The 13,728-nt window shown below is 46.2% G+C and overlaps 1 protein-coding gene across 1 annotated transcript in view; it reads left to right on the top strand.

Moving 5' to 3' along the window:
- LOC147109083 (exportin-1-like) overlaps positions 1-13,728 on the top strand; it is an 87,018-nt gene that overhangs the window by 34,731 nt on the left and 38,559 nt on the right. Inside the window, exons 7-12 of the mRNA XM_086002673.1 lie at positions 1,696-1,877; positions 3,017-3,065; positions 3,301-3,420; positions 6,156-6,284; positions 7,828-7,986; positions 13,063-13,257. Of these exons, the coding sequence (XP_085858799.1) occupies positions 1,696-1,877; positions 3,017-3,065; positions 3,301-3,420; positions 6,156-6,284; positions 7,828-7,986; positions 13,063-13,257 (834 nt within the window). The remainder of the gene's footprint in view (positions 1-1,695; positions 1,878-3,016; positions 3,066-3,300; positions 3,421-6,155; positions 6,285-7,827; positions 7,987-13,062; positions 13,258-13,728) is intronic.

Below are 13,728 nucleotides of genomic sequence, written 5' to 3'. Positions count from 1 at the left end.
CATCTAACTTCTGCTGTTGTAGCAGCGCTGATTTTTTTAAGCAATTTTACTCCTGGAAAAATTACTTTGGAGTAAACAAAATGCATCTTTTTCTGAGACTCTATGTTTAAAATGTTTTTCATGCGGAGCCTTTTTTTTGTTTATTGATTGACTGATCGCTTCTCTCGGGCCATGGAGACCTGAGGATTTGCAGTTGTAATCGCAACTTTCTTCCTTTACCCGCCCCCCCCCAATCCAATGCTGAAACCCTTGTACATGTCTTTGTCACCGCTAGACTTGACTGCACCACTACTCTGTGTTGGCCTCCTGTCCTCCTCCCTTCAGAAACTTGTCCAAAACTCTACCGCTCATGTCCTTTTTATCCCACTGTCTCAATGTTCCAGCAACCCCCCCCCCCCCCTCCAATATCCTTGCTGCACTACATTGGCTGTCTATCCCTTAATATGTTAAATTTAACATCTTGCCAATAAATCCCTCCCACAGGCTTACCCACTCTTGTCTCGGTGAGCTCCTCCAGCCCAAATACCTTTCCCAGATAGTCAACTATTTGGGATTTTGGCCTTCCATTCATTTCATTTCTTCCCCTACCCCCCCCCCCCCCCCCCATTCCCCTTTTTGCCCCACCAGTGGCCGTGTAGTGCTTTCAGTTGCACTGGTCTGCTCTCGGGAACACGCTCTGTGCTGTCGGCTTAGGTTACGTGCTTCAATCCGTTTGAACCCATAGCCCTTCTGCTTCCCGGTCAAGAGTGCTACCAAGTGAGCTAAGCTGACAACTTGAGCCGAGTGCCACTGTACATCCACAAAGTGCCCCCGCCGATTTGCATATACATTCAACTTGCGCTGATGTTGTACTGGAGAATTGCTTCCAAGAGGGGATCCTGTAATGCTGGCTACAGCTTCCTGTTCATACTGCAGGACGATTTCCAGCGCATCGGCTCCAGATTTGAACTGAACGCTTGCGTTTGCGCACGTGCAGTTCTCTTCCAAGTTCCAAACTGCGTTTTTTTTTTGCGGCGCCAGGATCAGCTTTGATGGGTCTGCGCAGGCCAGCAGAAGCGAACCCACTTTTAGTGGTCCACGTGGGATTTCCCCTCCCTCCCTCCTGCCTGACTCCGATGGCCCTTGAGGAGTAAGTCTGATGCCTCGTGGGGGAGGGGGCGGGCGGAAGGGGGAATGCACGTTGGGGCTCTTTTCAACCTCATCGAGAATCACAGCAACAGTCTCTGCCTCATCAAACACAATGGCTGATATAAGTGGCAGTCATGTGCTCAGCATTTCTGCCTGCCAAACTTGCCAGAAACAATGTACGGTGCTTACTGACTTTCCTGCTCTTTTGTTTAAACTTTTGTTGCGTTTTGCCCTTGGACGTGGCCCCCTCCAGCAAAGATTCCTCAAATGCAGCAGGAAACTTATTTCCACCAATTTAACTCCCACCACCCGATTTCTATTGTTATCCATTGGTTAAAAAAAAAAAAAATCTTTTTTTAACTAAAAAAGTTAAACCAGTTACTAGTGGTTGGTGGAAGTGATGCATGGCTGCATGGAATATGATATTCTCATTGAACAAGTGGACGTTGTATGTGTGTATATATACTGGGAATACACTTTGTAGATAAGGGATGTGGAATTTCTTTTTGGGTTTTTTATTTTAACATCATTCCTTTAATTAAAATTATTATTTTTTTTAATCCGCAGATCCTCAAACACGAATGGCCCAAAAACTGGCCCACGTTCATAAGTGATATAGTCGGTGCCAGCCGAACCAGTGAATCCCTGTGTCAGAACAACATGGTCATTTTAAAACTGCTGAGCGAAGAAGTGTTTGATTTCTCCAGCGGGCAGATGACGCAGGTGAAAGCCAAGCATTTAAAAGACAGGTGGGTGTGCCGACATGCCCAGGACTTGTCCCTGCCTTAGCTGAAGGTGGTGGCTCGAGCTGGGTGGGGGGGCGGAGGGGGTGGGTGGGGAAGAAGAAGAAGGGGTGGGGGGAAGAGGGGGGTACTATGCCACTCAGCTACTGTCTTGCACCTTTCCTCAAGCAGCCGGTCGTTGTCCTTGCGCAAGCTTGCTGTTGTGAGTATCGGCAGGCTGTTCAACTGTTGTGGGGGGGGGGGGGGGGGGGGGGGGAGGCTTGACTAGAGCCAGAGGCGTGTAGCACGATTTGTACCGAGGTGTGGAATGCACTGCCTTGAAAGGTTGGTGGAAGTAGATTCAATCGTGACTTTTTCCTCAAAAGGGGATTGGGGGATCGGTACTTGGAAAGGAAAGATTTGCAGGGCTATGGGGAAAGACCAGCGGGGGTGGGGAGTGGGATTAATTGGATAGCTCTTTCAAAGTGGCGGCACAAGCACGATGGACCGAATGGCCTCCTTTTCTGTGCTGAGTTAACAGAAATTGGGGGTGGGGTGAGCAGTGTTTCTCCCCCCTCTTTCCCCCCCCCCCCCCAAGGTGCGTGGGCTGCGCACCAATCGTCTGGTCCCGAACAGGCTGCTTACCAGCTGCTGTCGCTGGGAAAGATACCGCACATGCACGGCCGCAAATTTAAAAGGACCGCGTGCTAGAGGGTATGTGGCGTGGGGGTGGTAGGGTAGTGAAAGCGCCAGTATCTGCACAATAGATCATCGAACACAACAAGTCACCCTGCCTAACCAGAGACGAGCCTGAATCTGTCCTCGTATATGGACGCTTGCCACCGGAGGCCGCTGGACCAACGATTGGGAGCGGGAACTCTGGCTGCCGAACTATTTTTGGTTTCTTCCCCTCTCAACCCATGTCTCGGAGCACTGGTTATGGGTGTGCCCGCCACTTTGCGCTTTGCCATCTAATGGGGCAAAGTCTGGCTTCTTGTACCGTCATAGTTTGGTGGCAGGAATTGGTAAGCGAAAACCTGCAGCCTGACCGCTCAGCAACGAACACGTTTTTTTTAAAAAAAGGTGCTCCATTGTTCTGCCCTCTATTCCCGTTACCTTTTTATATGAAATTGTGTTTGATTTTTTTTCCCTTTTTCCTCCCACAGTATGTGCAATGAATTCTCTCAGATATTTCAGCTCTGTCAGTTTGTGATGGTGAGTAAATATTACTGGATCAAGTAGAAATGAAAAGTAGCCTTTCATCAGATTTAGCTCACTTTGAAGCATCAAAACCATCTTTCTCTTTCAGGTGCTGGTTGATCATCTGCCACATTTGGGGGTTTTTTTTAATTGAGATTTCTAGAGTCTTGTGCAGATGTTTTTTTTTCTTTTTGCGACGCCAGGTTATTTGTGTCCGATAATACTTTTTTAATGTTTTAAATAATTGCAGGAGAACTCCCAGAATGCCCCTTTAGTCCACGCAACACTGGAGACATTGCTGAGGTTCCTGAACTGGATCCCTTTAGGTTACATCTTCGAAACTAAACTCATCACCAGTTTGGTGTACAAGGTGAGATTTGCCGCTCGTTCCCCCCCTTACCCATAGAGTACAAAAGTAAGGAAGTTGTGATGAAACTTTTTATAAAAACACTGGTTCGGCCTCAACCGGACGGAGTATTGTGTCCAATTCTGGGCACCGCACTTTAGGAAGGACGTGAAGACCTTGGAGAGGGTGCAGGAAAGATTTTTTACGAGAATGGTTGCAGGGATGAGTGACTTCAATTACGTGGATAGACTGGAGAAGCTGGGGTTGTTCTTCTTGGAGCAGAGAAGGTTGAGAGGAGATTTGATAGAGGTGTTCAAAATCATGAGGGGGTCTGGACTGAGTAGATGGAGCGAAACTGTTCCCATTGGCGGAAGGGTCGAGAACCAGAGGACACAGATTTAAGGTGATTGGCAGAACCAAAGGCGACATGAGGAAAAACTTTTTTACTCAGCGAGTGGTTGGGATCTAGAATGCACTGCCTGAAAGGGTGGTGGAGGGCAGATTCAATCGTGGCTTTCAAAAGGGAATTGGATAAGTACCTGAAGGGGATAAAAGTTTGCAGGGCTACGGGGAAAGGGCGGGGGAGTGGGACTAGCTGAAGTGCTCTTGCAGAGAGCTGGCACGGGCTCGAAGGGCCGAATGGTCGCCTCCTGTGCTGTAACCATTCTATGATTCTACCTGGATGTTCGTGATATAACCTTTTGCTTAAACCAGTCTTGTGTTTTCTGGGGTTCCTTTTGGCTACCAGTGACTTTTGTTAAATGGGGAGCAATTTAGAATAAACAGGCGACGGGTGTGGATTATTATTTTTTTCCTTGGCAACTCCCATACCCTTTTGAGGAACCCCCCCCCCCCCCGGCCCCGGTGTAAATTGGATGTTGCATAGGGTTAGAGTAACGGTGTCCTGGCACCCTTTGTTATGCACGTCTAACTTGCCACCCTCTCTACATGCTAAGTGTGGCTGCAAAAATGGCAATTTGTGGGTAAATTGAGTATTCCGAATCTCGGTTTCAGTGGATTTCTGATCGCTCTGCCAAAACATGTCTCCAGAGGAGAGAATTTTACTTTGCCGTTAGCGTTGGTCACATGCGACCTGCCAAACCAGCCCTTGAAGCCCAGACGGTCCAGGCTTTTTTGTGCTTCTATTTCTTACTTGCTGATTTATCTTTTTATTTGAATTTTTATGGGCCTGGAGGTTTTGAAAGGGGCTGTTTTTAGCGCTGTTGCCTCGTTGATGAATAAATCTTGAATCTGAACACCCAGGGTTTATTGGTATCTATAACTGTGGAGATGCGTGCAAAGTAAATGTAAACTGATTTAAACCTTGTTTTGTAGCCGGCGAGGCTCCATGGTCTCCACCTGTGTGACCTGCAGAGGCAAACTGTGACATGGGGAAACCATGCCTTAGCGGTTAACTGGGGAGGTGCATCCTACCATTAAATCCATTCTAAACTTTCATCCATTCTGTTGTGCCCGCTGCACCCTCAAGTTCAAAGGACATGAATATGAGAGACAAGAACTGGCTTTATGGTTCCTTTTTGATGTACCAGAAGTTGATCAGAGCATTTTAGTGGGGAAAAAAGACTTGTATTTATCTAACAATTGCACATCATCCCACTCAATTAATTACCTTGGAATGCCGTGACTGTGTTCTGTAGGTAAGTGTTTTGCTCTGGAGTTCTGTTTCCACCCCCGCCCCCCCCCCCCCCCCCAAAAGGCTATGGATACAGGGTCACTTGAAATTTTGAGGACTGCGATCACTCGATGATTTTTGTTTTTGTTGGGTAAGGGTGTCAAGGGATGAGGATCAGAGGCGGGTACGGGTATTGAGGGATGAGGATCAGAGGCAGGTAGACTGACTGAGTGAGTGGGGTTGCAGATTCGCCATGATCTGATTGAATGTCCGAGCAGGCTCGAGGGGATGAATGGCCTACTCGTGTCCTTTTTGAATAGTGCAGTGGGATTTCTGTCGGTACAGTAACTTTTTTTAATGTGTTTTTGCACTGGCGTGTCGGCCTAGATTATGCGCTCAACAACAACAGCAACAACTTGCATTTACGTCGCGCTTTTTTAATGCGGGGGGGGGGGTGGGGGGAAGTCCCAAGGCATTTCACAGCCGAAGACGGTGGCTTTGGTCTTCCAGTACTTAACTGGAGGGAATTGTGGCTCATCCAAGACTAGCTGTTGGGACAAGCAATCTGACCTCGACCTCACCCAGACAGTGGAGGAGTCTAGAGTGATGGTGGAGAAGTAGAGCTGGGTGTTATTGTTGGCCTATGTCTGGAAGCTGGCCACGCAAGTCCAAGAATTCATCCCACAGTCTTCTCTCTCTCTCTCTCTCTCTCTCTCTCTCCGGGGTGCGAGTGATTCAAGGCTGACGCACTTGTACGCAATATGTGAGAAGTCTGTTGGTTAATTGTTTTGTATTATGATGATGCAATGATTTTGTTTTTTAACATTTGTGCACATTGAGAAATAGATTTGTGTAGTTCTAATCAATGTCTTGTGGCATTGCACATGGCAAGTGTACTCTTCAGGTGAAATGGGGTTAGAGGTTGGAGATAATTGGATAAGAACAAGGACATGTTCTTGTATTTGTATTTCCATTATAAATTTCTATGTCCACATTTATAATGGTTACAGCACATGTAAATTTGTCACATACGGAGTTTCCATTTATAAATTAGATACTGGAATTTATAATGGAAAAAGATGTATATAATTTTAACTCTACCTTTTTCCCCCTTTTTTTAACCTAGTTTCTGAATGTGCCCATGTTTCGAAATGTGACGTTGAAGTGTTTGACAGAGATTGCTGGCGTCAGTGTCAGTCAATATGATGAGCAGTTCGTCTCATTGTTTACATTAACACTCATTCAGCTCAAACAGGTACGTTGCAGCTCTTGTGGCCTGTCGGCATTTGTGACTCGGGTGCTGCCCCAGCAATGCCCAATCAGAGAAATCTCAGAACTGACTCTGTATGCGTGTGTGTAACGTGCCAACACTCGAGTCCATTCTGTCATTTGTCTATTGGCATCGAAAACATAGAAACCCAAATGCTAATTTCCAGGATTCAGTTTGGAGCCCAACCCTGACCTAGAATCATAGAAATTTACAGCACAGAAGGAGGCCATTCGGCCCATCGTGTCCGTGCCGGCCGACGAAGAGCTCTCCAGCCTAATCCCACTTCCCAGCTCTTGGTCCGTAGCCCTGCAGGTTACGGCACTTCAAGTGCATATCCAAGTACTTTTACCAAGTAAAGATGAGGGTTTCTGTCTCTACCACCCTTTCAGGCAGTGAGTTCCAGACCCCCACCACCCTCTGGGTGGAAAGAATTCTCCTCAACTCCCCTCTAATCCTTCTACCAATTACTTTAAATCTACGCCCCCTGGTTATTGACCCCTCTGCTCAGGGGAAATAGGTCCTTCCTATCCACTCTATCTAGGCCCCTCGTAATTTTATACACCTCAATTAAATCTCCCCTCAGTCTCCTCTGTTCCAAAGAAAACAACCCCAGCCTATCCAACCTTTCCTCATAGCTAAAATTCTCCAGTCCTGGCAACATCCTTGTAAATCTCCTCTGTACCCTATCTAGTGCAATCACATCCTTCCTGTGATGTGGTGACCAGAACTGCACGCAGCACTCTAGCTGTGGCCTAACTAGTGTTTTATTGACCTGCCTGTAATTCCCATCCTCGCCCCTCATTTTTTGTCTCTTTCTGTCTCCCCCGCCGATCAGACTAGCGCTCGTGCAGAGGATGCTCTGAAATAGATGGGTAAAGGTGTGACAGTTGGTAACGTAAAGTGACGATAAGATAGGAGAACGTATTTTTCGACTTGTTTTAATTTGGTGATGACGGAGCCCTTTCAGTTTGAAGTGTTATTCCTTATCCATGAGGTTGCCCTGCTTTCTCCTAACTCAGTGCCATAATTTGGAAAGGTTTTTTGCTGGCTTGCGATTGGTCGAATTGCCAGTAAAACGGGTTCAGCTTGCAGCACTTGAGTAGAGCCAATTTTGCTCAACGTGCTGTTCTGCCCAAGCCAAGACTTGGCATTGCAACAGAAAATGCTGGAAACACTCAGCAGGCCAGGCAGCATCCCTGGAGAGAGAAACAGAGTTAACATTTCAGGTCTGTGACCCTTCGTCGGAGCTGGAAAAAGTTAGAGATGTACTTGCAAAGGGGCCTGTCCTCTAACGACTGTACTAGTTTCAGTCATTTGCAATTACTGACACATTCCACTTGGGACCGTCAACAAAGGGCTTCATTGATCTCTATTCAGTTGCTCGTTTCACCCATTTCCACCAGTGCTCATTCATTTTAGAGGCTGAATTGTGACCCAAGACAATAAAAAGTAGTTTGGCTTTGTCTAATTGTGGATTTGGTTGTACGGTGATGTACCGATTCAATCTTCGAGCTCTATTCCCTTTCAGATGCTACCTGCGAATACTAACATTCGGCTTGCTTACGCAAATGGAAAGGACGATGAGCAGAACTTCATCCAGAATCTGAGTCTCTTCTTGTGCACTTTCTTGAAGGAGCATGGCACATTGGTAGAAAGGACACTGGAGCTCAGAGAGGCACTCTTGGATGTAAGTATAAGCATAAAAAGACTGGAAAGATGGGATTCTATGGTAACTTCTCTTCCCCCTCCTCTCTTTTCCCCCCCCAATCTCCAGCAACTCCTGCTAGCATTATGGTTCTACAGGTGCTGTTAACCATCTGGGACCTCAGCCTTTCCCCTTCCCTCCCTTTATCCCCCTTCCCTCCAGTAACTCCTGCTGGCATTATGGTTCTGTGGGTGCCCCCCGGGGACCTCCGCATAGTGACTGTTCTTGGTGTGAGACTCTAGACTGAGTATTGAAAGGACATTTAATCATGGAGAGTGTCCCTACTTTCACTTTCTAGCATGGGTCAATGGTGGGGCAAGTGGTTTGGCATGATGCAGCATCCCATGAGTTGCTACACTTTGTGTCGTGCGATGTAAAACTAGAAAATTAAAAGTAATATAAGGGTTAAGTCATGGCAGTAGAGCTCGGACCTGTGTCATGCTCCTCCTGTAACATGTGGGAAATCAGGGACGCTTCCTGTGTCCCTGACGACTATGTGTGCAGGAAGTGTGTCCAGCTGCAGCTCATGTGGGACCGCATGACGGCCCTTGAGCTGCAGGTGGACTCACTTTGGAGCATCCACGATTCTGAGAGGGGTGTGGATAGCACATTTAGTGAGTTGGTCACACCGCAGGTTAAGGCCAGCGTAGACAGTACATGGGTGACCAAAAGGCAGAGCAAGGGCAGGAAGGTAGTGCAGAAATCCCCTGGGGTTGTCTCCCTTAGCAACAGGTTCACCGCCTTAGGTACTGTTGTCGGGGGGGGGTGACACATCGGGGGAAGGCACCAGCAGCCAGGCTCATGGCACCATGACTGGCTCTGTTGCAAAGAAGGGAGGGAAAAAGAGTGGCAGGGCTATAGTAATAGGGGATTCGATTGTAAGGGGAATAGATAGGGGTTTCTGTGGTCGCGACCGAGACTCCAGGATGGTATGTTGCCTCCCTGGTGCAAGGGTCAAGGATGTCTCGGCGCGGGTGCAGAACATTCTGGAGGGGGAGGGGGAACAGCCAGTTGTCGTGATACATGTTGGTACCAACGACGTAGCTAAAAAAAGGGAAGAGGTCCTACAAGTAGAATTTAGGGAGTTAGGAGCCAAACTAAAAAGTAGGACCTCGAAGGTAGTAATCTCTGGATTACTACCAGTGCCACGTGCTAGTAAGAGTACAGAGAACAGGATAGTTAGGCTAAATACGTGGCTTGAGCAGTGGTGTAAGAGGGAGGGTTTTAAATTTTTGAGGCATTGGAACCAGTTTTGTGGTAGGTGTGACCTATACAAAAGGGACGGTCTACACCTGTGCAGAGATGGAACTGATGTTCTCGGGGTAATTTTTGATAAAGCAGTTCGGGAGCATTTAAACTAGTATGGCAGGGGGCTAGAAACCTATGTAGTGAAATAGAGGAAAATGAAAGGCAGACAGAAATAAATGATAAAAGGGTGAGGAACAAAAAACAAAGGGCCAAACTAATTCATAAAAAATGTGAGCATAAAAAAAGCCTGAGGGTTTTATACCTTAATGCGAGAAGCATCAGGAACAAGGTAGATGAATTAGCTGTGGAAATAGAGGTTAATAATTATGATCTAATTGGGATTACGGAAACATGGTTGCAGGGTGAGCAGGGCTGGGAGCTTAACATACAGGGGTATTCAGTATTTAGGAAGGATCGACAAGAAAGAAAGGGAGGAGGGGTAGCATTGCTAGTAAAAGAGGGGATAAATGCAATTGAAAGGAAGGATATTAACTCAGTTAATACAGAATCTATATGGGTGGAGCTAAGAAATAGCGAGGGGCGAAAAACATTAATAGGAGTGGTATATAGGCCTCCAAATAGTAAAATAGAGGTTAGGGAGGGCATCACGAGGGAAATTAGAGAAGCGTGCAATAAGAGCACAGCTGTCATCATAGGTGACTTTAACTTACATATAGATTGGACTAGCCTAATCAGTAAAAATAATGAGGAGGAGGAATTCCTTGAGTGTTTGAGGGATGGTTATCTGGATCAATATGTCGAGGAACCAACTCGGGAACAGGCTATATTGGACTGGGTACTGTGCAATGAGAAGGGACTAATCAGTAATCTTGTTGTACGGGGACCCTTGGGTCAGAGCGATCATAACATGATCGATTTCTCACTCGAAATGGAGAGCGAAGAAATTGACTCGGAGACTAAGGTCCTGAATTTAAACAAGGGGAATTATGATGCCATGAGACGGGAACTGAGTAGGTCTGAGTGGACAACGTTCCTGGGAGGACTGGAGGTAGATAAACAATGGCAAACATTTAAAGATAGAATGACAAAATTGCAAAAATTGTTTATACCAATCTGGCATAAAAGGAAATCTAAAAAGGTGACTCAACCGTGGATAACAGGGGAAATTAGAGACAGCGTAAAATCCAAAGATAGGGCGTATAAAATAGCCAAAAAAAGCGCCAGAGCGGAAGATTGGGAACAGTTTAAGATAGAGCAAAGGAGGGCAAAGGGCATAATCAAGAGGGGCAAAATAGCTTACGAAAACAAGCTGGCGGAAAATATAAAAACTAACTCCAAAAGCTTTTATAAGTATATCAAAAGGAAAAGACTGGTGAAAACCAAAGTTGGTCCATTGCAGTCAGATACGGGGGAATATATAATGGGAAATAAGGAAATGGCAGATCAACTAAATGCATACTTTGGGTCAGTCTTTACGAAGGAAGACACAAAAAACCTCCCTGGGATATCGGGAAAAATAGGGACATTGGCAAAGGAGGAACTGACGCAAATCAATATCTCTAAGGATATGGTGTTAAGGAAGCTAAAGGGATTGAAGGTGGACAAATCCCCAGGGCCTGATAACATGCATCCTAGGGTACTGAAGGAGGTGGCCCTAGAGATAGCGGATGCACTAAGGATGATTTTTCAGAATTCATTAGACTCGGGAACAGTACCGATGGATTGGAGGGTAGCTAACGTTACCCCACTATTCAAAAAGGGGGGTAGGGAAAAAGCAGGTAATTACAGACCTGTAAGCCTTACATCAGTTGTGGGCAAAATGCTGGAGTCCATCATTAAGGATGAAATAGCGGAGCACTTAGCAAATGGGGACAGGATAGGACAGAGTCAACATGGATTTACAAAGGGTAAATCGTGCTTGACTAATCTATTGGAATTTTTTGAGGGAGTAACTGGTAGAATAGATGGGGGAGAGCCAGTAGATGTGGTGTACCTGGACTTCCAAAAGGCCTTCGATAAGGTCCCACATAAAAGATTAGCATGGAAAATTGAGGCTCATGGGATAAAGGGGAAAGTTTTGGCGTGGATAGGGAACTGGCTGTCAGATAGAAAACAGAGAGTTGGAATAAACGGCTCATTTTCTGAATGGCAGGCAGTAACAAGTGGGGTACCACAGGGATCTGTCCTGGGCCCCCAGCTGTTCACAATTTACATTAATGACCTGGATCAGGGAGTCGGATGCAGCATTTCCAAATTTGCAGACGACACTAAACTAGGAGGGGGGGTGGGCTCAGAGGAAGAGACCAGGAAGCTCCAGAGCGATTTGGACAGACTGGGCGATTGGGCGGATAAATGGCAGATGCACTATAATGTGGACAAGTGCGAAGTTATCCACCTTGGGTGCAGGAACGGGAGGGCAAATTATTATTTAAATGGCAATAGATTGGGAGAGGGGGAAGTACAGAGAGACCTGGGTGTTCTTGTACACCAGTCACTGAAGGCGAGCATGCAGGTGCAACAGGCGGTCAAGAAGGCAAACGGTATGCTGGCCTTCATAGCAAAAGGGTTAGAATACAGGAACAGGGATACCTTGCTGCAGCTGTACAGGGCACTGGTGAGACCACACCTCGAGTACTGTGTACAGTTTTGGTCGCCTCATCTGAGGAAGGATGTTCTTGCCATGGAGGGGGTGCAGCGGCGATTCACCAGGCTGATACCAGGAATGGCGGGAATGACCTATGAGGAGAGACTATGTAGTTTAGGGATGTACACACTGGAGTTTAGAAGATTGAGAGGGGACCTCATAGAAGTGTATAAAATTCTGACAGGTCTAGACAGACTGGATGCAGAAGGAATGTTTCCCTTGGCGGGTGAGAACAGAACTAGAGGACATAATTTAAGGATAAGGGCTAAACCATTTAGGACAGAGATGAGGGGGAATTTCTTCACTCAGAGAGTGGTGAACCTGTGGAACTCATTGCCACAGAGGGCAGTGTACGCCAGCTCATTAAATATATTTAAGAGGGAATTAGATATATTTCTACGGGCAAAAGGGGTTAAGGGTTACGGAGAGAAGGCGGGGACGGGATACTGAATTAAAGGATCAGCCATGATCTCATCGAATGGCGGAGCAGGCACGAAGGGCCGAATGGCCTACTCCTGCTCCTATCTTCTATGTATCTATGTATCTATGTACTACCCAGGTACCATAATTTTTGCATAGCGAGTCCCGGCGGCAGTGAAAACGCCAGTTTCTGAAATTGAAACCAGTGGTTTCACGCACCTCGGCAGCAGAACGGCAAGCGAGTGGCAGGGCAGCGCACTGTGCCAGGGGAGAGGGACAGAAGGCTGGTGTGTGGAGAACGATTAGTATGAAGAGGAGAAAGACACTGAAGATCCTGGCAAATGGCCCTGCCATTATTTGCTTTTTTTTTGCAACAAATCCTTGGTCCGTGTCAATGGTTATTTCCCTCTGGTGATAAAATTGACCCATGGTATAATTTTTCTTTTTGTCTGCCCATACGATAAGTGATGGTACATGGTGCAGGTTGACTGTAGGAAAAGGAAGAAATATATATTTTTATGGAGGGATGCTGAAGAAATGTATATAATTATACCAATGGCTAATAGCAAGTATATCTTTGTTATGAGTAAATATTGAATCCAAGTAGATTAAGGGTTTTTGAATATTAAGGGAACCAGGGATATGGGGATAGTTGAGGTAGAAGATCAGCCATGATCTTATTGAATGGCGGAGCAGGCTCGAAGGGCCAAATGGCCGACTTCTGCTCTTATTTCTCATGTTCTTATGGTTTTTTTTTTTTTTTTTTTGTCTGTTTGTTGCGTCAGGGTTTACACTACATGATTCTGATATCGGAAGTGGAAGAGATAGAGATTTTTAAAATCTGTTTGGAATACTGGAACCATCTGGCGGGAGAGCTTTATCGCGAGAATCCCTTTTCCATCAGTGCCCCTCCTGCTCTGGGGAATCCTCACAGCGACGTCCCTCCTCGGAGGCAGATCTACCTACCAGTGCTATCAAAGGTGTGTAAGGTTTTAACAGGCACTGGAATATGCGCTTCCACATTGTAAAGAGCCAGTCTTGGATTAAGTCCACAGGCCGGGAGAGATCTATCCCATCCTGCTCTCTCTCTCTCTCTCTTTTTCTCTCGAAGGAAACAAAATTACAGAATACAATATAACCTTGCATCCTCATGCATTCCTTGAAGTGGCATTTCTTGTGTTCCCCTAATTATTAATTATTGAATATTAACGAGTGTTGATCTAAAATTCCTGTTTTAACGAAGATGCTACCCTGTTTTTAAATGAACCTCTGCTCATAAAGGTGTCCATAGCATTTGTTAATACAAGAAACTCTCGTTTAAACGGCACCTAAATATCCAGAATTCTCTATTAACCAGCAAAATTCATACTCCGAAAACACCTCAATAACCGAAAATGTTGCCGAGTCCGAGTCTCCCGCGGTGGCCGGGTTAGTCAGTGGGGGTAGTTCTC

Source organism: Somniosus microcephalus, chromosome 12 (assembly GCF_052327205.1).
Source record: "Somniosus microcephalus isolate GS21.2 chromosome 12, FLI_Smic_1.0, whole genome shotgun sequence".
Classification (NCBI taxonomy): domain Eukaryota; kingdom Metazoa; phylum Chordata; class Chondrichthyes; order Squaliformes; family Somniosidae; genus Somniosus; species Somniosus microcephalus.
The sequence above is the reverse complement of the archived record's forward strand: the minus strand, read 5'-3'. Positions and strand labels throughout refer to the sequence as shown.